This window comes from Anoplopoma fimbria, chromosome 8 (genome assembly GCF_027596085.1).
Source record: "Anoplopoma fimbria isolate UVic2021 breed Golden Eagle Sablefish chromosome 8, Afim_UVic_2022, whole genome shotgun sequence".
Taxonomy (NCBI): Eukaryota; Metazoa; Chordata; class Actinopteri; order Perciformes; family Anoplopomatidae; genus Anoplopoma; species Anoplopoma fimbria.
This window is the reverse complement of record NC_072456.1, coordinates 3037566-3061651: the sequence shown is the minus strand read 5'-3', so window position 1 is coordinate 3061651 and position 24086 is coordinate 3037566. Positions and strand designations below refer to the sequence as shown.

The window sequence follows — 24086 nt, the reverse complement described above, 5'->3', positions numbered from 1 at the left end:
AATGCAAAATTGGATTTCTGTTTAAAAAGTACAGAAATCTGAAGATAGCAAGTACAGCTCAGCCTGCTCCTAAACGGTTATATCACCAGTCTGATGTGGAGCTCACAGCTGACAGCTACGTGGTTTGTTTACATGACGTAAAGTACTGCTTGGTGTTAGGACACTATGTCTTCTCTCTCTGCAGCAGAGTTCTCTAACATCAGTTCGGTTGTTGTTGAATTACAGATGATGTGTGTGTGTGTGTGTGTGTGTGTGTGTGTGTGTGTGTGTGTGTGTGTGTGTGTGTGTGTGTGTGTGTGTGTGTGTGTGTGTGTGTGTGTACTGCAGTAAAGCCTGCAGTCTGGAAGGTTCCCAGTCTCTCAGATAGAAGAGGCAGTCTCTGGGATGATGGGCATGTAATCCAGACACACTGCACTCGTCCACTGCACACGTCTGATAGGACGACAGGAGAAGAGGAGACACCTGTCACTTGTTCACAGAAGTCAGATCAATCATCTCTATGGTGTTTTTGGAGCATTTAACCCAACCGTGAAAAGCTCACTTCTTTTGATAACAATAATATATTATATATATTTGTCAAGTGCTTCTCCAGACCCTTTTAGACCTTTCAGTAGGTCATTCCAGGTGGCACACAGTAATGATATGACAAATGTTACCTTTTTTTATTAAGGACACATGTTTACAGAAGTATACTCAGACCACATAGTCGAAAAGAAAAAAATCAGAATGAACCTAATAATTTGTACCAGCTCAGTTTGTTGACTGAACATGTGACTTTTCTGTGAGTCCTCAACTTAAAGAACTTAACGACTTTTTGTCTATATGTTTTCACACATTTTCATTTATTCTTACAGTTTTAGGTAAAAATTGAAAGATATTTGCAAATTTATTACACAATCAGAAAAAAAAATAATGGATTGTTGAAATACTTGTGTTAACAAGTGTACCTCATGTCATCATTTCAAATATAATATGTGAAAATTAGGAAAAATTTCACTACTAATTACTGCATATGCTTTTCAATGTCTTGTTTGGCTAAATTACTGATTGGTAAAAATATTTGTCCAGGTCTTAAGAATTTGTCCAACAACTCTGGTACATAACAACTTGATTAAGGTTGCAAGATTATTGAATGGGTTTAATTTGTAGCCATGTCAGCCGCATGGCTCTTGGGATGGAGGTGTCGGCTGGTTGATAGGTCCACCACTTTGGTCGAGACTGAAATATTTTAAAATTCACAGTCATGGCCCATGGATGATGAATTCTATTGACTTTTAATCTCATGCCACCACCACATTTCCCACTTTTGGTTTTTGAGTGAAATGTTTTCTTTAAATGGATTGCCAGTTTATTTTGAAGAGACCCTTTAATGATGATGAATACATAATGGTACATAACTTGCCAAAACACAACATTTATTCCACCTGTTTTCACAGATGGAAAAAAAATTGTAGCTTAGAAATATTATCCTGTCAAAACCTCTTTTTTCACCTGTTCTTTAAGGCAGGGTTGGTAATCCTGAGAAACTAGCAGGGACATACTAGATTTAAAAAAGATCATCCAACCAAAATACCCAGCAGTGTTTTCCAATTCCCACTCTTTTCCAATGAAAGTAGCTCGCAGCTTTAGATCCAAAAATTGCAAAATCTAGCAAGAAAGTTGCAGGTTCGTAGACAAGGATCCTTGTCTACAGAGCTATTTATTCATTGATTGCTGTCAGAATGTATTGAGGATTTGAACTCAAGTATCAACAATTTTTTTTGAAGAAGAAGATTAACAACCCTGCCTTTAAGTCATAAACGGGTTAGAGATCAGACTAAGGAAATCAACATTTATTTTCTTCGCCTGCCTCATAGGGCTTCCGTAGAAATCTGTTTTGGATTTGACTATTAGACTTACAGTGGGTACGGAAAGTATTCAGACCCCTTTAAATTTTTCACTCTTTGTTTCATTGCAGCCATTTGCTAAAATCGAAAAAGTTCTTTTTTTTTCCGCATTAATGTACACTCAGCAACCCATCTTGACAGAAAAAAACAGAAATGTAGAATTTTTTGCAAATTTATTAAAAAAGAAAAACTGAAATATCACATGGTCATAAGTATTGAGACCCTTTGCTGTGACACTCATATTTAACTCACATGCTGTCCATTTCTTCTGATCCTCCTTGAGATGGTTCTACTCCTTCATTGGAGTCCAGCTGTGTTTAATTAAACTGATTGGACTTGATTAGGAAAGGCACACACCTGTCTATATAAGACCTTACAGCTCACAGTGCATAACTTTTTCGATTTTAGCAAATGGCTGCAATGAAACAAAGGGTGAAAAATTTAAAGGGGTCTGAATACTTTCCGTACCCACTGTAAATGGATTAATTCGTGAATTCATTTAAATTCATGGATTAATTCATGAATTCTATTAGAATATATAGATGTTAATCCCTGCAGGCAGAAAGTTGGGATAATGGCATCTATATGGGGTGATTTAGGCCTAACCCTAACCCTATGCTGATGATTAATTGACTGAAACACACAATTTAAGGGCTTATAATATTTACTGGGTGGTAGTAAACAGTTCTATGTAGACCACCATTCCAACTATAAAACACAATACTTTCTCCATCTCTATTTTATTTACCACAGCATGAGAACGTATACAGGACTGCAGTATGTGTCTGACTTACAGTGTGGAACGGGTTGTTGCAGCCACTGCAGAACTGGTAACGACACTGGGAGCAGCAGAAATGCATGCAGCCTCCTTTGGACAGTGCGTACTGAAAGCGACAGTTAGGACAGGCTGGAGGGAGGAGAGGGGAGAGACAGGTGGGTGGTGAGAAAGAGGACGAGGGAAAACAGAGAGGAGGGAGGCTGTGTCAGTGCATAGAGGAAATCTAGTGTACATATAAGCAGACAGTGCTCATGGATTATTTATTCACTGAATGAAGGTTTTAAATCTATCGAAGCCCATTTCTGATAGTGAAAGAACAAAATAAGATGAAAACCTAGCCTTGGTAATAAAGATTTGGCTGGTCGCCATGTTTCTACAGTAGCCCAGAACGGACAAAGCAAACACCCGCTCTAAACTCTCCTCCTAGTCCTCCTACATACTTGGCAAATGGTAGAAGTATCAGTTTGTTGCAATCTGCAACCTCACAGCTAGATGATGCAAAATCCCACACACTGGGCCTTTAATGATTGCTAATTTCCAAAGTAAGGGATTAATAGAGTATTTATCTAATGCCGAGTGAAAACAAGAAAATAATATTTAATGGTGTCAAAGAACACCTATCCTTCAAATCATTTAAAAAAAACTGTTAACATGTTTGTTTTTAGGGGTGAAGCAATATCTGTATCCATTCAAACTACAAAAATGATCAAATGAAGGGGGCGGCTGTGGCGTAGTGGAGAGCAAGGTAGTTCTCCAATCAGAGGGTCGGTGGTTCGATACCCAGCTTTGGCAGTCGATGTGTCCTTGGGCAAGACACTTAACCCCAAGTTGCTCCTGAAGGCTTGCCATCGGTGTGGACTGGATGATGAATGTTAGTTAGAGTCTGATGGTGGCACCTTGCATGGTAGCCTGTCATCAGTGTGTGAATGGGTGAATGATATGTAATATACTACTGACTGTAAGTCGCTTTGGATAAAAGCATCTGCTAAATGACTGTAATGTAATGTAATGAACAAAATGATCAGTTTATCCCAGAAGAATATTTACATTACAAAAGTATCGTTCTCATGGAAACTCATTCAGTTGTTAACTTTCCGCTGCACCTCTGCAGAGGGGATTGTTTCATTTAGTCACTGAGTAGATGAAACACCAGATTATGTTGAAGCATCAAGCGTTTCAAGGAGTATATTGGAACTCAAGCATAATCCTAACCTTGAAAACATTAAATTAAGCATTTTTCTAACTTTCAAGATTTTGTGCGAGCACTGCTTTAAATGAGAGGTGGGCTAGAGGAAATACTATTGTCTATTTTGTTTCACGTGGATCTCAAATCTATTAAAGGTGCACTCCTGGTTAAATAAGAGCAGCATATCACCTTGACCCACAGCTGCTAGATACAAATAATCATGCAGAGATGTGTGTGCTTACTGATGCCGTTGTCTCTGAGGTATCCAGCCAGGCCCTGTCTCTGATACTCCGGATCATTCTCTCTCTTCCAGGACTGGTACTGTTCACAGGACAGACCGGCATGCTGAGACTCCCACTGCAGAGATGATACAGAGACATGCAGTCACACCAGTTCCCATGGTAACCAACTGTCCTCCTCCTGGTGAAACCAAAGCTTCAGAGAGAACTCAGTTTTAAGTTTCTTTAAAGGTAAGTTAAACTAGTGCACTGTGTTGAACATTTTAACAATAGTAACAAACTATTCAGTGCAGTTCAGTCAACTTGTAATTCTGGTCAGTGATACATATTTTTTTAAGCTCAAAGGACTTTATATTATTCTCAGTTTTGTCTATGATGATATGGAAAGCTACACAACAGTGAGAGAGAGAGAAACATTATACTTACAGGCTTTTTACACTGAGCACAGAAACTGTTGCGACACTGAAAACAGGTGACTTTAAGCTGGTCTCCATCATAGATGAACCCATATGAACACTGAGGAGAGGAGGCAGCAGGGGAGAAAACTTTTATTAGTGTTGTTGTTAGCTACATTGAATTGGCAAAAATGACAAAGAATAAACTTCAGGCCTTGGTAATAGTTCCCTGTATTTAGTTGAGTTGTGGTGTTTTAAAACAAAAGAAAAAGATGTATTGGATAAACAGTTATTCTTACATTTAAATAATATTATTATAATATAAATATGCACTTTACTAAAAGGATTGCACACTGGGGAATTAACAAACATGTACAGTGTCATTAAATCTACTTAGGGCCCTTCTTGACCTTGTCACGTCATCTGCTTTACTGAAATGTTTGCTTTAACTACATTTACCATAACATTTTGACAACTTGACTTTTTGTTGATAAAGTTAAGAGCGACTCATGGTGTACTCACATGACAGCACCAGAGGAACTTGGGGTCCTTGATCAGAGCCTGCTCTGTCAGCTTCTTATGGAACAGCTCATAGACTTCTGGCTCCAGACATTCTCGCAGCTGAAGAACATAATACAAAAACAACCTAGAAATCAATCCCTGAGAGGTGCAAAGAACCGAGTCAGTGTAGAAATGTATTCGTACTAGATGGGCTGAGACATCCAAAAAGACCGGTATGGTCCTTTTAAAAAGGGACATTCCAACGATTTTACACATGAGACACAACACGTCCTCAAACCTAACTGACAGAATAGGTTGTTTGCCAATGACTCACAAAATTAAATATATACATGACAGTAGCATTTAACATTTTTAACACCTGGTTAACGATACGAAACAAAACTACTCAGTTATGTAAAGGTAAGAAACTGCTTGGTTAGGTTTGGCTAAAGATCATGGTTTGGGTTGAAATAAGTATGTTTGTTACGTAGTATGTGACGTGGTTAGGTGCTAACATCGTTATGTACACATGTAGTTATGTTCTGATGGAGCTATGTAAGTTACGTACTAACGTAGTCATATACATGAATTAAAGGTGCAATATAAGGGAGCATCTCTATTGCTTCTTAATGGCTCCCAACATGGCGACAGCTGAGCTGGAAGCTGGCAGCTAAAAGTGCTAACAGTAAAGACAGAGCAGAACAGAACAATGCTGACAGATCTAGCAGTGTTTAACTGAAGGGGGAACTGGAGGATATGCTATGCTTACATGCCACCGGTCGGGACTTGCGTAGCCTGGGATCGAACGGCCGATCCTCTGACTGAATGACGACAGTGGCCCTGCTGAAATGTATTAATTTGCCTATACGCCAAGAATGCAGGCAGAATGATAAAGAGAAAAAAATAAAAATGACATTTGCAAACGACGAGCTACAGGTACTGACCAACGCCTTGCAGAGGCATTCCTCAAAACTGAAGGCATGGCATTTAAATGTGATGGAGAGAAACCGTACTGTATGTGGGATTTAATATTCCAGTGTGTCACTATAAATGCTCTTCGGTTCCCACCAACTCTCTGAAGAAGGCAATTATTCCACGGTTTCTACGTGTAGCTATTGGCGCTGATCTGTGTGAATAGAATTTTCAGAAAGGGGACAATTTTGCACCAAAAAAGTCTGCATATTACTTTATTTAAGTTGGTGCAAATAGCACAGGAACAGAAAGACGCCATTTGCTTTGCAGCACACTTGTTATACACTTTGTTGGTGCTTTGAGAATTACACAGTTTAATTTTGTCTTATTTGCGCAGGTTCAACGGTCGCTTAACTTCCAAACCACCACCTTCCAACACTAGGAAACATAGAATTTTGTTGTGCCACTCTCTGGTGTGACCAGACACCGGTAGTCGATATCTTATCGAGAAAATGTAATTGTCTCTCAACAGAACTCTCTTTTATCGGACCATTATCTAATAACCTTTGAATTTTTTCTACCAGAGTGTACGCCATTAGGCAAAAGTTTCTACACTAGATGTCTATCTGATAATGCTGTAGCTAAATTTAAAGAAGCGATTTCTTCAGGGTTTTATTCAGTACCATTGCTCAATATAACAGAGGACTCCTACGCTAGCTTTAGTCCGTCTCAGATTGACCATCTTGTTGATAGTGCTGCATGCTCACTGCGAATGACACTAGACTCTATAGCTCCTCTAAAAAAGAAGCTAATAAAAGAAAGGAGGTTTGCTCCATGGTATAATCCTCAAACCCGCGATTTAAAGCAAATATCGCGAAAACTTGAAAGGATATGGCGTTCCACCAATGTGGATGAAGCGCGGTTAGTCTGGCGAGACAGTCTTAAAATATATAAGAAGGCACTCCGTAATGCTAGAGCAGCCTATTACTCAGCATTAATAGAGAAAAATAAGAACAACCCCAGGGTTCTCTTCAGCACTGTAGCCAGGCTGACAGAGAGTCACAGCTCTGTTGAGCCGTGTATTCCTATAAACCTCAGTAGTAGTGACTTCATGAACTTCTTTAATGATAAGATTCTAACTATTAGAGAAAAAATGTATAATCTACTGCCCTCAACCAGTACCGATCGATCCATAGCTGTAGAACCTGAAATATATTTAGATGGCTTTTCTCCCATCGACCTTCAACAATTGACTTTAACTATTTCTAAGTCTAAACCTTCCACCTGTCTCTTAGACCCGATTCCGACTAGGCTGCTTAAGGAAGTTTTACCTTTAATTAGCAATTCTTTATTAGAAATGATCAATCTGTCTTTACTAACGGGCCATGTACCACAGGCCTTCAAACTAGCTGTAATTAAACCTCTTCTTAAGAAACCTACTCTTGATCCAGAGGTGTTGGCTAACTATAGACCTATATCTAACCTTCCGTTCCTCTCTAAGATCCTTGAGAAAGCAGTAGCAAATCAGCTGTGTGACTTTATGCATAACAATAGTTTATTTGAGGATTTTCAGTCAGGATTTAGAGTGAATCATAGCACAGAGACGGCACTGGTGAAAATTACCAATGACCTTCTAATAGCTTCAGACAAAGGACTTGTCTCTGTACTTGTATTGCTAGACCTTAGTGCTGCATTTGATACCATTGATCACCAAATCCTATTACAGAGATTGGAGCATCTTATAGGCATTAAAGGAACCGCACTTAGCTGGTTTAAGTCGTATTTATCAGACCGATCTCAGTTTGTATATGTAAACAATGAAAGCTCGATGAAAACCAGGGTTAGTCACGGAGTTCCACAGGGGTCTGTTCTTGGACCTATTTTATTTACCTTATATATGCTTCCCTTGGGGAATATTATCAGAAAACACTCAGTAAACTTTCATTGTTATGCAGATGATACCCAGTTATATCTATCAATTAAGCCAGACAAACTAACCAGTTCTCTAAACTTCAAGCATGTCTTACGGACATAAAAACCTGGATGACCTGTAACTTTTTAATGTTAAACTCTGAAAAAACAGAAGTTATCCTACTAGGCCCAGATCACCTTCGAATTCAATTATCTAACGATATAGTTTCTCTAGATGGCATTGCTCTAGCATCCAGCACTACCGTTAAGAACCTTGGAGTTATCTTTGACCAGGATCTGTCTTTTAACTCTTATATAAAACAGATCTCAAGGACAGCCTTTTTTCATTTACGTAACATTGCGAAAATCAGGCAAATCCTGTCTCAAAGCGATGCAGAAAAACTAGTTCATGCATTTGTTACCTCTAGACTAGATTACTGTAACTCCTTATTATCAGGCTGCTCTAATAGGTCTCTTAGATCTTAACAGTTGATCCAGAATGCTGCAGCACGTGTTCTAACAAAAACTAAGAAAAGAGATCATATTACTCCAGTATTAGCTTCTCTGCACTGGCTCCCTGTTAAATCAAGAATAGAATTTAAAATTCTTTTACTTACCTACAAAGCTCTAACTGGCCAGGCACCGTCTTATCTTAAGGAACTTATAGTTCCATATTACCCAACTAGAGAGCTGCGCTCAATCAATGCAGGGTTACTTGTGGTTCCTAGAGTATATAAAAGTAGGATGGGAGCCAGAGCCTTCAGTTATCAGGCTCCTCTTCTGTGGAACCAGGTTCCAGTTTCAGTCCGGGGGCAGACACACTCACCACTTTCAAGAGCAGGCTTAAGACCTTCCTTTTTGATAGCGCTTATAGTTAGGGCTGGTTCAGGTTCGCCTTGGTCCAGCCCCTAGATATGCTGCTATATGCCTAGACAGCCGGGGACTACCTAGGATACGCTGAGCTCCTCTCTCCTCTTCTCTCCCTCCATCTTTATGTATTAATCTCCTATTTATGCACATTACTGATTTTGCTTCTTCCCCGGAGTTCTTGTGCTTTCTCGCCTCGCAGGTTCCCAGGAATCGGGGTTATATTTGGACTGTCATCGTGCCACCTACTGAGGCCCTGCTGACACCCACTACTACTACCACTATCATTATTAGTCACATTACTTTTATTATTCCCTGTACTATTACACTTATTGACTTGCTTGTACCCTGGAGTCTTTGTGCTTTCTCGCTTCGCAGGCTTCTATAAATCGTGGCTGTACCTGGACCGTGGTCGTGCATCCTGCTACAGCCCTGCTGACACCGACTGCTACCACCATTATTATTACTAGTCACATTACTATTACTATTACCTGTACCATTAAGCATTTTAGCTTTACTTCCACCCTGAAGCCCTTTTGCTTTCTCGTTCTGCAGGTTTCCATGAATCGTTGTGGTACCTGGACCGTAGTCGTGCCTCCTGCTGTGAGCCGACTGACACCCACTGCTACTTCGATTATTATTATTAATCACATTACTATCCCTATTTTCATAATTATAATTCTACTGTAATAATTGCTGCTGTTATTATAAGTAGTCTTATTATATGAATCATTTATGTCATATACATTGAATGTGTTGTATCTCTGTTATGCTGTTCATTCTGTACACATGACATCTATTGCATTCTGTCCATCCTGGGAGAAGGATCCCTCCTCTGTCGTTCTCCCATAGGTTTCTTCCTTTTTTCTCCCTGTTAAAGGGGTTTTTTAGGGGAGTTTTTCCTGTGCCGATGTGAGGAAGGACCGATGTGAGGGAAGGACAGAGGATGTCGCATGTGCACAGATTGTAAAGCCCTCTGAGGCAAATTTGTAATTTGTGATTCTGGGCTATACAAAATAAACTGAATTGAATTGAATTATCCTCCCTCGTACATTCCACGGTCAGTCTGCCTTCCTACCTGGATGTCCAGGGTGGAGAAGTAGCTGTTGAGGTGTTCAGGGTCATTGATGTCTGGCTCCCAGCAGACTGGACACACCATGTCTCTGATGTGTTTGTCCCTGACAGCGATGGTGAAGTGCTGCTGGAAACAACCACAGCACACAGAGCACTGACACGACGTCAGGGACTGCATCTGAAAGAGACAGGAGAGAGGGGGGGGAGCGAGGCGCAGGGCATGATTTCAGAGATGCTTCACCGCTGCAGAACTTATAGAAATATTTTGGCGCCTCAGTACCTTGCTGTGGGGGAAGACGGAGAGGCAGATGGGACACTCTTTAGCCAGCACTCGCTTGATGAACTCCCTGTCGTGGGACTCTCGCACAGCCTGCACCACGTCCTCCAGTGAATAGGGGGCACTGTGCTCCAGGAGCAGAGACAATGCCAGCTCACAGCGACCCCAGCTGGGAAGATCATACACCGCGAGTAACCTCCGACATGTGCGCTGGAAGAGAAGAATGGAATTATGTAGGAGAATACAACAAGATCAGTTCTCACACTTCATATCAGCCATGGCCACTTGGGCAGCAGAAGATGCTGCAAAACACAACATTGACATATTATCATAAATTTGTTATGGTGACCGCGTTAGGGAACAGTTTCACCCATGCATGATGTTTAAGACTAAAATACAGTTAAAATACAGCGTAACCATCAGCGGAGTTTTACTGGCAGGTGAGCGGGGAGCTCGGGCAGCATGGAGAGAGGTCAGCAATGTTCATCTGCATCACCGCATCACTCTGAACTTCTGTTTCATTATTTTCAAAGCTCTACAGTGACACCTTGTGGCATTAACAAGGACAGCAAGAGACAACATTTTCCCTCCTTTTAAACACAAGTGCAGAAGAAGAGTTCTCTTGTAACATCAAAAGTGAACTACAGACTGACCGATTATTCTGCAGGATGAACCTTTGTTTAAAAGACAGTTCTCAAGATATGCACACACACACACACACATATACATACAGACGGATAGAGACTGCTGCAGGGAAAACATATTTTTGCGGGCCAAATCGGAAGTAGGCCTCGCACTGATTCCCTTAATGTTATTTTACCTTTATTTAACCAGATAAGCCAATTAAGAACCATTTCTCCTTTACATTGACGACCTGGCAATAAAAACGACCAAGATCTAAAAAGTGTATCGTAAAAGTGTGGCGTAATTCTTGCAGTCCATCACTATGCTGACACCTATGCACAGGGAATATGACGCCATCAGGCGATCAAATGAAACAGACTGTGACCATGATTTAATTTCATCAAATGGAGCTTGAGTCTGATTTCAACACCTATTAATTATGTTAAATCCTCAAGTCCATGCAAAACCTCTGAGTTATTATTTTAAAGTCATCAAAAATAATTTATAACCACTGTTTTCAAGTCTTTATTTGTGTATTGTTTAATTTTCCACAAGCTGTATCATACTCATGTAGTGCTCACAAACCTGCAAACATTATTCCTTGCCAATGCTAATGTTAGCAAACTGGATTTTTAAAGTAAAGATGACACATTTTCTCCCAATTTTGGGAAACATTTGGGATGAATCTAGTCGCTTTTAGAGATTCTAATGGAGAAAAGTTACATACTTAATCTTTAATGTGGAGAAATATTATGCTTTACCATGACACGAAAAGGAAAAGCAACTAAGGATAGTGACTGGACCCACATCTGATGTATATGCCTGCTTGGTCTCACCTGTTTGTCAGGGTGATCGATGTCCAGGGGTGGCTCGGGCTTGTCGCTCCAAATGTGCTTGTGGAAGGGCTCCAGGAGCGGTCGCTGCAGCAGGGCCAGGGCCCCTCTCAACTCACCGCCGCTCTGCGTCAGGGCCTCGTGGCATCGAGCCTCGTCGCTGAAGCCCAGCGCACACAGCTCCTTCACCTGAGGGGTAAAGAACAAAACAATCACACCATCACTAGAATGAAAGGTGGAGACCAACATAATGTTGCAGTGACTCTCTAAACGTCGCAGAGACCTTGGCGAGTCTGTCTCTCAGAGCTTGCCTGGCAGCTCGCTCGATGTCGCCCCCTGCTGTCAGCCAGGCCTGCTTGGCCTCTGCTCTGGACAGCTGGACCCCGCTCTCAGTGTCCCCCTCTTTCCCAGCATCCTCGGCAGGAGCTTCAGACGACCTGCTCTGTGTTAGAGGGAAGTCAATGGCTAACAGAGGAACATAAAGCCTTGGATTGTACGGAGAGAGTATACTCACTGTGCGCTCCGCTGTGGTCTGGTCACAGACGTTCTGAAGGGGAGACGTTGCCACAGACGTCCTGATCTGGTCTAACAGCAGAGGGAGCTCCGTCTTTAACCACTTGCACGGCAGGATGCTGCTGTCCCCTGAAACCCTCCTGCTTGTGTACACCTCCTCTGGACTCACTCCTTTCTTCTCCCCGTCCTGACACAGACAGACCAAAGGACAGATGAGTTAGAATACAGATACTGCATGTAGTCTAGTTCTGAGGGTGATTAACATGTGATGAAGGTGACTTGCTCTGATCAGCTGAATGAGCTTCAGTCCCTCCTCCTTCATCAGCCTCTGCCTCCAGGAGTCCAGGTCTTCGGGGGCGGGCTTTTTGGGTTTGATCGGCAGCGCGGGGACCCGTCTGACCGGAGAGGGAGGACGGAGCTTCACGGGCAGGGGGGCGGGCTCAGGACGAGCCAGGTCACACATCTCACACACCGTAGCAGGAGAGTAGTTCAGATAGGTGCAGAACTGACACACCCACTGGGCAGAGAGACACATATAAAGAATAAATGAGATGAGTGATTGAGCGGATAAATACATGTCTGTGCTTAGTTCTTTTAACTGCAACACCTCCACAAGCCAAAATTGTGGATCTACTTAAGATAAGATAAGATAAGATAATCCTTTATTAGTCCCGCAGCGGGGAAATTTACATTTACTTTTCTTGTAGCAGAAATTTGCGAGATGAGAGCAACAACCGTACATTCAGTTGCAGCTGAAAAATACAAACAAACTATAATAAACCAAGTGTAACAATCTGCATGACAAGATTTATTTCTATCTGTGGGACTGTGGCTCAGAGTTAGATGGCAGCCTCCACTTTGATAAGCTAGCCCCTGTGTTGTTTTGTAGTATGTGTATGTACGAGGCTTTACGATTAGGGCATTTAAGAAATTACTTCAAAATAAAAAAGACCTTCTAGTGAACGTGAAATTCAATCTCACATTCATTCAATAAGTCAGTCAATACTAAATAAATGAAAAAGTAAATTAATTCATAAATGACAATAAAAAACTATAACTCAGCAAAGTTTTCATTTCAATTATGTGAATAATTAGTCAAACAAAATAATAAAGAATACATGTCTATAGAACAATCTTAAGACAGCTCACCACCTCAGAGTGTCATTGACAAACTTCCTGTTACCACGGACCAATTTTGTTTCAAAATAATAGCAGACCACCTCAGGGTGTCACTCAGACTACATCAGGACATTTTGATGTGGAATATGAAAATGTCTTAAGGCTACAAGCTGTGCTCCATCTCAAGTCGGGATGGGGCGGCTGTGGCACATGAGGTAGAGCGCTTGTCCCGTAACCACAAGGTTGGTGGTTCAAACCCCCCTAGGAGCAAGACACCTAACCCCAAGTTGCTCCCCGGGCGCTTCATTGCAGCCCACTGCTCCTCCGGGATGGGTTAAATGCAGAGAAATAATTTCCCCATTGTGGGACTAATAAAGGCTTAATTAATTAATTAATTAATTAATGGAATGATGACACCAGTATGATCATATGCATTAAAGGGTTAAATCAAACAGTTAAGTAACAAGTTAACATAAGACAATATGTAAATAGAGATAAATTTGGAAAATCATGGCACAGCCTAAAAATATGAAGATATTATTTATAAGTCATATCCCCGGCCCCAAATAATACCAAGCTGGATGAGCATCACGCACACACAAACAGTGAACTGACCTGACTGTCAGGGTCACCGGGCATGCCCAGTACAGGTGCTGGTGGTCTGGGGGGGGTGATGGGTGGGTGTGACGGGGTCACCGGTGGTCGTGTGGCCAAACGGGGTCTTTCACACACTTCGCACAGAACACTGCTGGCTGCGTTCACCATGGTGCAGCTCTTACACTGCCACTCTGAGAGGAACACATTAACACACACACACACATATATGTGTTATTTGCTTTTATCGCAGTTTCCATGTTACTAATGATACTAGAGTGTAGTAGAATAAAGCAGGTGGGTTTGGATAGTGGACTGGTTGGGATACTGGAGCTGTGTGATGCACCATGAGACAACACCAACCAGTGATGGTGGCGGGCTGAGATTCATCTGCTTTAGAGCTGATCAGTTCCAGGCGAGGCCGCTCACACTCCTCACACAGCACATCCTGGACGGAGTTGACTTTGGTGCAGTGGAGGCAACGCCAGGTGGAAGAACTGAAACAGGGCAAGAGGGGACAGTTATACTGTTGTGTCAATTTGCATAGACTGAATACACTGCATATCCATACACATCGATTTTGTTCTCACACTTATCATAGTCATACTAGCACTCAGCACCAGCACTGTATCGCAGCTGTTACTAGACTTTGCATCAGCTTTAACATCAACCATATTCCTGTCTAGCCGTGTTTACATTCACATATTTTAAATTGAGGTCCTTTTTGCGGCATTTCAAAAGTTCACCTAGATTTCGCTTGACAATTGAACCTTTGAAAGTCCCACCCTCAGGGCAAACTGCCAAATCATCTCAGGCATCAGGCATCATCTCAGCTCTGCTCCATAGACTCTCATCAGTGGTTTCAGATGTTCTTCATCTTCAGGCTGGTTTAGTGGATTTGGAGCTTGTCATGGTTAAAAGTTGTGTGATAGTGATACTGGTTACCCAGAGAGTTTGGAAGGAGCTAACGATTCTAAAACGTTGCGTTTCTACATAGAAACCTGTGGAGCTAACATTAGCAGAGTATGTATTATCTACTTAAGGTATCAGATGCTGCTATTTCTTTATAATTATGGTAACAGTAAATAAAAAGGAACAGTGTTGTTCCTTTATTTCATTGTCTTCTGTCTCAATCACAGGGTGATGTGGTGGTTTCTTTAACACTGTGATCTGTAGCTTTAGCTTCTATCTTTATATTTTTATCATGTTTTTACTGCTGAATCAGTCTGACATCCTGGATATATCCTTTAAACACATATTGTACAGCTTTCTGTCTGCTACTCTCTGAATCACTTTTAATTTTTCCAAACATTTGATAATATTTATTCGTGACAGTGTGGGCTCCATGTTAGCTCCAACAGCTTGACGGAGTAGCAGCAGGGGGAGGGGCTTAGGAAAAGGGTCAATTGAATTGAAACACCACTCCTGTCTCTAACCAACATAATTTGATTGGTTGAGCTTGTTTAGGGCAAAATGCTCGGTTAGCCAACAATTATTAGGATGAAAATGTAAATCAGCAATTTGCATTTTATTTAATTTATTCGGCCCTAAATTAATACAATTTAATGAATAACTTCCTGTCTAATCAGCAGAGAAACAGCAACAACTGATCTGCACCGAAACCACAGATGCAGTTGAGAAGCAATGCTGATACACTCCTGTTGAGAACTAAGTATTCAGAACCGGCACTGGCTGTGGACCAATGGGATCAGAGTATTTCACCATTTTATTTTTCATACCTTTGACTTCTCTTGTTTTGGGATGATGATGATGATGACGATGAAGAAGAGACAGCTGTTCGCCGGTGGTTGGACCTCTCAGGGTAGGAGTGGTACAGTCTGTCACATTCTGAGCAGAGCCCCTGGAGGCAGGTGAGGCAGTGGGCGGAGATACGGAATATCCCGCAGATAGTGCAGTTCTCTGAATGAGAGAGAGCAATTTGCTGAACCACACACCGTCACTTCCTTTTCAACTATAAATCTGTGCCAAGTCACAGATTATATCATCACAAAATCAAGATAATTTTCTAGTACACTGTTGATACAACTATACTATTCAGGGTACAAATACAATGTGCCAATTCAGCGTCCCAAAACTCTATGTCTACAAGTGTAAAAGTGCATTTTCTGAAGACAATTGGAACATAATATGGAGCATAAGAAAGACTGAGAAAACAAGCAAACAGGAAGTAGATGTTGATATCTCCTGTGTTCCTGGATATTGACATGTCAATCCTCTCCGGTTGCTAAAGTATATCTACAGTATGTAGTTGTTGGCCAGCATATAACAGACCTAGCTGCTAGATGAAGGTGTTGTTAGGAGGGTGACTGTGTGTTCCGGATGATGACGTTTTGAAAATAGGTTGTGTGAGGAGATCTGCCATAACCTATATTTATATAGTACGTTTTTAAATGAAAACAAAGTCAGCCAAATTTGGCGTTGGATTAAAATATTAATCAAAATATTGTTTTGGTGTTTTAAATGTTTAGAAAAAGGCCCTTTCACAAAGTACTTGGCAGATGATTGGTTGAACAGTCTGTCAATCAAAATCTTTCCTAAGCCAGACAGGAGAAGCTATAACATATTTTCCATGGAGAGGGCTTCAGTGTCTTTCATTGCTCTCCTTCCCATGAAGAAATACTCTCCACTTCTGATAGAACTGATGCAGCATCTATGTTAACCTCTTTAGGTTAACCATTGTTGTTTAGAACGTATATTCTCCTCTCCGTGTCATCACACGCACGTAAGCCGAACCCCTTGCTGCTGGTAGCTCCTCACAGGACGCCGATTGGTCCCTGATTGCAGGACGCAAACGCATTATTTGAAGCCCGACTAGGTGGATTTTGGTGTGATTTGTTATTGCACGATTCTCGTCCTGATCTTGTGACATTGGGAGATCCTGCTGCCGTGCAAGGTAATGCCAGACTGTGCAGACACTCAACTGTGGTATGAGTGGAACCACACAACCGGTCCACAGCTACCCGTGGAATGGGGAACGCGGAAAGTATGTCCGAGGTTTAAAAACACATTTCAAGCTATTCTTAAAGTCATAATGTTTCAGTTTGTTGAACCAAAACCACTTTTCTTAATTAGCAAAGGGACATTTTTTTTGTGTGTTGTGTGAGAACTAATTAATACAGTATGCAGTCTGTCTATGAATGGACACATAAACAAACATGATAAAGAAATACAAAGATAACCAAGTAGTCGATGCAGTAAAAGTGTGTTTTCCCTCCTCACCTGGGTGCTTGTTTGAGGAGGCGGGAAAGGCCTGAGTGGACCTGAGACTTTGGTGGTTGGAGAACAGGGACTGGCCACGACTGCTCTCCCTGGAGGAGTGATGGTGGAGGGGGAAGGCCAGAGACTTGGTCTGACCGCCTGAGTGGCATGAAGTGGAGGGGAAGTGGCAGATCACAGAGTCAGTGTTGAGACCCACATCCTAAGAGGAGAGAAGAGAGGGGGGAAAGCTGGCTGAAAGAATCGGCACCACGGGTCATTGATAACCTCAAAATAAGAGATGGCATTGTGATGTAATACTAAAACCTACATTTCACCAGACACAAGGGCTTCATTAGAAAAACCTCAGCCTACTGTGTGAGTATCTTAAAAAGTTACAAACTTTTTAGTAGAACACTTCCTTTCTCCTTTCACTGCAGCTAAACAGGGAACACTGAAACAGCAATTTCATACTGAAAAGATATCCACTTGATTTGTCCAACTCAGACTGCTCATATTAACTTCAGATAAACTTCACAACACATTTCTGGACAAAAAAAGGAGGGCGGATTTCCCCTGCCCAATCATCATAAATGACTCTTTGTTTTCTGTCTTACATATTCAAAATTAAACCATGAAATTATATTTTCAAGGCTGCAGGACAGAGCTTGGTCTCCTGCATCTAAACAACAATAAACATCTATGTTAATATCAATGTAACATACTAATCAGTACATCATTGTACTGGTAATTAAAAGGAATTTGACCCCTCAGATCCTCAGTGTTCTGTTCTACAGCTGAATATGAGTTCTAGATGAAAAATAAATAATTTGGTCTGAAGGAGCACGTCTGGTCATCTGTTGTATTTTAGAAATTAGGCCTAAGCAAAACAAGAGTTATGTACCTGCAATGAACTGAAATGACATTTGGTTAGTCATGTCATGTCGAGCGTGTTGAACTCAGTTTCCCTGCCTGCATTTTTTGACCATATCTGTCATATTTGCCCATGTGATTCAGTACCGATTTACCCCATAATCCAAACTATGTATAGTATATTCTTTAAGGAAAACATGAAACTGAAGATAGATATGATGGTAATGTGAAGGACTCTACCTTGTGTCTTAGTGTAGGGATGATTCTCTCGTAGAACTCAGGGTGGGGATGAGCCTCCTGGGATCAGACCAAATACGTTATCATTAATGCTTTGTATTCAAAGTCAAGCCAAACAGTAAATACACGTACACCAGAGCAGTGCCTCGGAACAGAGACGCTTATGACTACAAAACCAACAGTAAGATCTGTTACATACTGTACAATATATACAGATCTTAAGGCTTTCTTTGGTGATACAGTTAACTGAGGACAGTTTGATAAAGTAAGAACTGTGCTGCAGCAAACAAAGGCACAATTATTAAGAAAGCTCATGCCAATGCTGCCGACAAAAGATGCAGAGGAATCATTTTTCCCCAAGAAAATGAATCAAGTGTAAGAAGTTATTAGGCATGCATAAATTACACACACACACACACACACACACACACACACACACACACACACACACACACACACACACACACACACACACACACACACACACACACACACACACACACACACACACACACACACACACACACACCTTAATAAGCATTTCTAGCTCCATCCTCAGACTCATCACTTCTAGCGTTACTGCAGCAACGCAGCCCACATCAGGATCCGTGACATCATCAGGGAAGCTGAGTCCGTCTGGCTGCTGATTGGAGTAACCATAGAGACAGAGCACCCTTCGTCCTCCCTTGGTGCAGAAAGAACAAAAAGGGGTGTAATGTGACTTCAACTTTTTTTGTTGTTTACTTTCCTAAACAGTTGAGTATGAAGGTGGAACTCCAACGTTCTCTACGTACTAGTTCTGTCAGTCAGCACAGGAATCTTTTCCTAGGGATCTGGAGTACCATGATTGTGAGAAAATTGAAGCAGTTTTAGGCCAGTATAAAATCCATAGACTGTGTGAAATGTGGACGTAGTCTCTGTGACGTCGCCCGTAGGTGGCTAACAGTGGCTGGCTCCTCAGTCTTGCCAGTGCCGCTCGATAATGACACATTTGGGACCAGATCAGGACAGGATCAGGATGAGAATGGGACAGGTTCAGGACAGGACTAGAACAAGATCGGGACACGTTCAAGGAGGGTTCAACATGACTGCTCAGTGCCAAACGGAGGAATCAGTGAGAACAATAAACAAGCTCATGTCTCTGCTGACTATTTTTATTTACTACCATCAGTCAGTCAATAAAGTAGACTGAGGAATACAAGCAACTCAAGACTGACTTCACAGGCCATCAATATGTGATGAAGGCTTGTGGGTAAAGGTTTAGTCAGTTGTCGGTTCTTTGAATGACTTTCTTTTGTTGCAATTCTCCAGTACGTTTTTATGGAGCTCTTATTCTACTTTACTTTATAATGTTACCTGAATAGCATCAACGGTGGCCCTGAACACTGGGTTGTTGTGTTTCACCGTCCTCCAGTACTTTGGCCTGTTGGGATTTGTCAAATTGCAGCCATACTTTTCTAGGATGTTCAATGCTGTGGACAAGCGCTGGAGAGATGCCAGGGTCTATGGAAGAAAACAGGAAATTAGACCACCAAGTTAAAAAGTTTTAAGGTTCAAGTCCATGGAATAGAAACATGCAAATGAATCTCCACCCGCAGCCACAGTTGTTTTGGCCCTTATTAATCTCCTGGAGTGTCACATGAAAAATGTAAGATGATGGTAATAACCCCAGTGTCTCGTAAATGACATACTGTTCAGTGTATTGGGATTCCTCCAGTCTGCACAAACATAAAATAAAAATAATACATTGCGCAGAATATTCATACACATAATTTTCGTGCCCTCTTAGAGTGTTAGTTGGGCGGCTAGCATGGGTTAGCGCAGCTCTTTCTGTCTCCCGCGCTGTACACCTTTTCTCCACACTATTTGCATGTGACGACAGACAGAGATCACACTTTTCATGTCAAAAGCAAAGAGTGTAAACTGTAAACTACATTTAGTGATGGACCGATGTGGGTTTTTCCGATGGCAGATACCGATATTGAGAGACCAAGGCAGCCGCTGGCCGATGTATAATGCCGATATCAACAGTTGAATCGAAGTTCGAAAAATTGCAAAACTGAAAGTGGCCCTATTATACCTTTTCCACTTTTCCCTCTCCTTTAGTGTGTTATATATTTTTTTTTACATGTACAAAAATGTAAAAAGAGACGGAGCTGGAGATCCGGAGGAAGAGTTTTTTGAAATGTGAAACGTTGACCAATCACAACAGAGCGGGCTAGCTGACCAATCAGGGAAGACTTTGCTTTCTAGAGGGAGGAGCAAGCGCTACAACGGAGCATTTCAGAGAGAGGGTGAGAAGAGGTGCTGCAGGACAGCCAGGATGAGACATCTGTGATCTGCCACTTCCCCTCCACTTCATGCCACTCAGGCGGTCAGACCAAGTCTCTGGCCTTCCCCCTCCACCATCACTCCTCCAGGGAGAGCAGTCGTGGCCAGTCCCTGTTCTCCAACCACCAAAGTCTCAGGTCCACTCAGGCCTTTCCCGCCTCCTCAAACAAGCACCCAGGTGAGGAGGGAAAACACACTTTTACTGCATCGACTACTTGGTTATCTTTGTATTTCTTTATCATGTTTGTTTATGTGTCCATTCATAGACAGACTGCATACTGTATTAATTAGTTCTCACACAACACACAAATGTACACATGTACAAACAAATAATTGCAAACGTACCCATTTAAAAAAATAGATATAGAAATAAACAATGTTAGTTAAGTGGTCTTCCCTGGTTTGTTCCACAGCAGCCACACTGAAAGGGCAGTCATTTTTTGTCAATCGACCTCCTGAGTCCAGGCATCGTCCGATGCTGGGTATCTCAAAATTGCATTAATCAATGATTAATCGTTCTCTCCCTACACATCTTTCCGATCCCAACCGTGGTCTCTCTGTCTGGATGGACATTATACAGGTATTTCTAGTCGGGGACATTCCTGTGTACGTGTCCCTTCTCACCTCCTTCCTGTTGCTGCCGAAGCTGTTTTCTATCACCATGGTCTCTGCAGCGATGTGGCAGTATTTGGAGCAGGGGGGTAAAGTCAGATTAGCCATAGCCATCACCCCGACCCGCACCTCCACCACCCTGCCCCCCGAGTACAGACACACCTCAGCCCGACTCCGCACCTCCTGCAGCTGCTCCGACAGAGATGGCATTCTGAACGCACACACACACGAGTAAACACACACAAGCACACACACAGAGTCAGTGACTGACAGAAGCATGTAATTACTGGAGCTGTAAAACCAAACGAATGCATCTACAGTAAGTCACATACACTTATAAAAGAGTAAAATCCGTATGCCAATGTGCTCACAATATGTTGTTCAGCCGGCTTTAATATTCACCCTGCTCAAAGTCTTAGTTTATTATGTTAGCATGCTTGCATTATTAGTTAGACATGAGCACAAATTTACTGATGGGGAAAATGAAATTAGCTTTGCAGGAATTTGGTCATAAACAATGACCCATTTAATCATATCAGGCAACTCCTCACTGTCAATTTACGTCCACTAAAGTGCTAATTTTCCACTGACAGGCTCAGATTGTGTCTGACATCATTAGATAAGATAAGATAAGATAAGATAAGATAAGATAAGATAAGATCTTTATTAGTCCCGCAGCTGGGAAATTTGCAGGAATTACAACAGCGTAATTTACTGATGAGTAAAGTGCACACAAGAGACATAGTAGAAGAAGACAAGCTAAAAAAGATAAAAGATAAGATAAGATAAAAAGATAAAAAGATAAAAAGAAGTATTATAAATAAGCAATAAAAAAAGCTAAAAATAAAAAAAAAAATAAAAATAAAATAAAACAAAAGAAAAAACAACAATAACTGAAATATTATATTTACAGACAGAGAAAAAACAACAACTATTTCAACTATTTTTAACTTTAGTGCAGAAAACTGCAGGTAGACCACGTGAAAGTCTACGTGTCTCGCTGCCATAGTGCAAAAATGTTTACAAAAATTAAATAAGTAAAAAAAAGTAACAGAAAGTAACAAAAAAAAACACAATTTAAAGGAAAAAGCTCACATTTTACTATATAGAAAAAAACCCTACTTTTCGCTTTGTGTTTGTTATTGTGTCATGTGTCTTGTTGACCAGAAGACAGCAGTGGAAACGTTAGTGAGAGTCGGGGAGAGGAGAGCAGGTGTTGTCCTAGCTCGTTGTGTCAGAGAACAGAAAGCCTAGCTTAGTGTTATCTAAAAGAAAGAAAGAAAATGTGATTAATCAAAAGGTAGAGAAAATCATTTAAATTCTCTGTTGCGTCCTTTCAAGGGATGCACTGATCCATATTTTTCAGAGTCAATTGGTATCGGCCGATACCAAGTACAGATACCAGTTTAATAATCTGAATGATTGACTGGGATCATTCTTTTTATGTGTAAGGCAAGATCAGACTTCACTTAAACACTGCTTTCCTAACTTTGTAAAGCAAAATGTAAAAAAAAAATACATAGCTATACATTTTCTGAACTATTTATTTTCAAAAAAATAAAACAAGAGACTAGCAATTTGGTTAAAAATCTTCCAAATTAACTGGAATTACAATTGTGTAAACCTTTTTTTATTGCATCAACAAAATGGTCAAAACATAAACAGGAATTAGAATACCAGTATATAATGTATATGGAGTTTAACCATAGAAGTGAACTGAAGATATCGGGACCTTTTGTCACAATACACAATCTCTATTTGAGTCAGTATCGGCCCGATATCGGCCCCTATTCAATTCAATTCAATTCAATTCAGTTTATTTTGTATAGCCCAGAATCACAAATTACAAATGATCCTCTGTCCTTACACCCTCACCTCCTCTGTCCTTACACCCTCACATCCTCTGTCCTTACACCCTCACATCCTCTGTCCTTACACCCTCACATCCTCTGTCCTTAGACCCTCACATCCTCTGTCCTTACACCCTCACCTCCTCTGTCCTTACACCCTCACATCCTCTGTCCTTACACCCTCACATCCTCTGTCCTTACACCCTCACCTCCTCTGTCCTTACACCCTCACCTCCTCTGTCCTTACACCCTCACCTCCTCTGTCCTTCCCTGTCCTTACACCCTCACATCCTCTGTCCTTACACCCTCACCTCCTCTGTCCTTACACCCTCACATCCTCTGTCCTTACACCCTCACATCCTCTGTCCTTACACCCTCACATCCTCCCTCTGTCCTTACACCCTCACCTCCTCTGTCCTTACACCCTCACATCCTCTGTCCTTACACCCTCACATCCTCTGTCCTTACACCCTCACATCCTCTGTCCTTACACCCTCACATCCTCTGTCCTTCCCTCACATCGGCACAGGAACAACTCCCCTAAAAACCCCTTTAACAGGGAGAAAAAAGGAAGAAACCTCTGGGAGAACGACAGAGGAGGGATCCTTCTCCCAGGATGGACAGAATGCAATAGATGTCATGTGACCAGAATGAGCAGCATAACAGAGATACAACACATTCAATATATATGACATAAATGACCTATGCATCCCTACATACATCATGTTGCTTTGTAATGAAGTATATCGGCCTGTAATACAGTATTCACATCCAGGTACTATCTGTGTCATTCGCATTGATGATTTAATCCTAAAACAGACATGTTTTTGTTTTTTAATTGTGATAATTGAGACGGATATTGGTGGTAAGGTTAGCTCCCGGATGTGTCGCCCACACACCGACTCGTACGGTTGTGTTCACGGTACCGGTGCTGTCGGTCGGTTGTGTTCACGGTACCGGTGCTGTCGGTCGGTTGTGTTGCCTACCTCCGGTCTGCAGCCCTTGGCGGGTCCTCCTCCTTCATTCACAGCCAGCTACGGCCAGCTACGGTAAATAACGTTAACGTCATGTAAGGTGTCTGTCAGTCTACCGGTGACGTAAGTGACGCAATGTGACCACACACCGGTAGTGATGACGTCTTCCAGCTGGGACAAAACATGGTCGCAGCGGGGGTGACGTCATACCATTCATTTCTCCAGGGACGTTTTTTTAAGGCTATGTTATTATTATATTCCTTTATTGAATATTCAAGTGTTGC

At 41.6% G+C, this 24086-nt stretch overlaps 1 protein-coding gene across 1 annotated transcript in view; it reads right to left on the bottom strand.

Annotated features, from left to right (window-relative positions):
* Positions 1–23858, bottom strand: part of LOC129094943 (E3 ubiquitin-protein ligase RNF31) — a 28624-nt gene extending 4766 nt beyond the window's left edge. Inside the window, exons 1-21 of the mRNA XM_054603253.1 lie at positions 23815–23858; positions 22101–22243; positions 20991–21189; positions 19392–19538; positions 18565–18720; positions 18039–18095; positions 16950–17148; positions 15449–15629; positions 14073–14206; positions 13731–13903; positions 12280–12513; positions 11998–12183; positions 11767–11925; positions 11487–11672; positions 10030–10236; positions 9754–9927; positions 5007–5105; positions 4516–4605; positions 4093–4207; positions 2681–2793; positions 323–432 (exon numbers count right to left, since the gene is read on the bottom strand). Coding sequence (XP_054459228.1) covers positions 323–432; positions 2681–2793; positions 4093–4207; positions 4516–4605; positions 5007–5105; positions 9754–9927; positions 10030–10236; positions 11487–11672; positions 11767–11925; positions 11998–12183; positions 12280–12513; positions 13731–13903; positions 14073–14206; positions 15449–15629; positions 16950–17148; positions 18039–18095; positions 18565–18720; positions 19392–19538; positions 20991–21188 — 2918 coding nt within the window. The 5' untranslated portion in view covers position 21189; positions 22101–22243; positions 23815–23858. The remainder of the gene's footprint in view (positions 1–322; positions 433–2680; positions 2794–4092; positions 4208–4515; positions 4606–5006; positions 5106–9753; positions 9928–10029; positions 10237–11486; positions 11673–11766; positions 11926–11997; positions 12184–12279; positions 12514–13730; positions 13904–14072; positions 14207–15448; positions 15630–16949; positions 17149–18038; positions 18096–18564; positions 18721–19391; positions 19539–20990; positions 21190–22100; positions 22244–23814) is intronic.
* Positions 23859–24086: the final 228 nt, after the last annotated feature.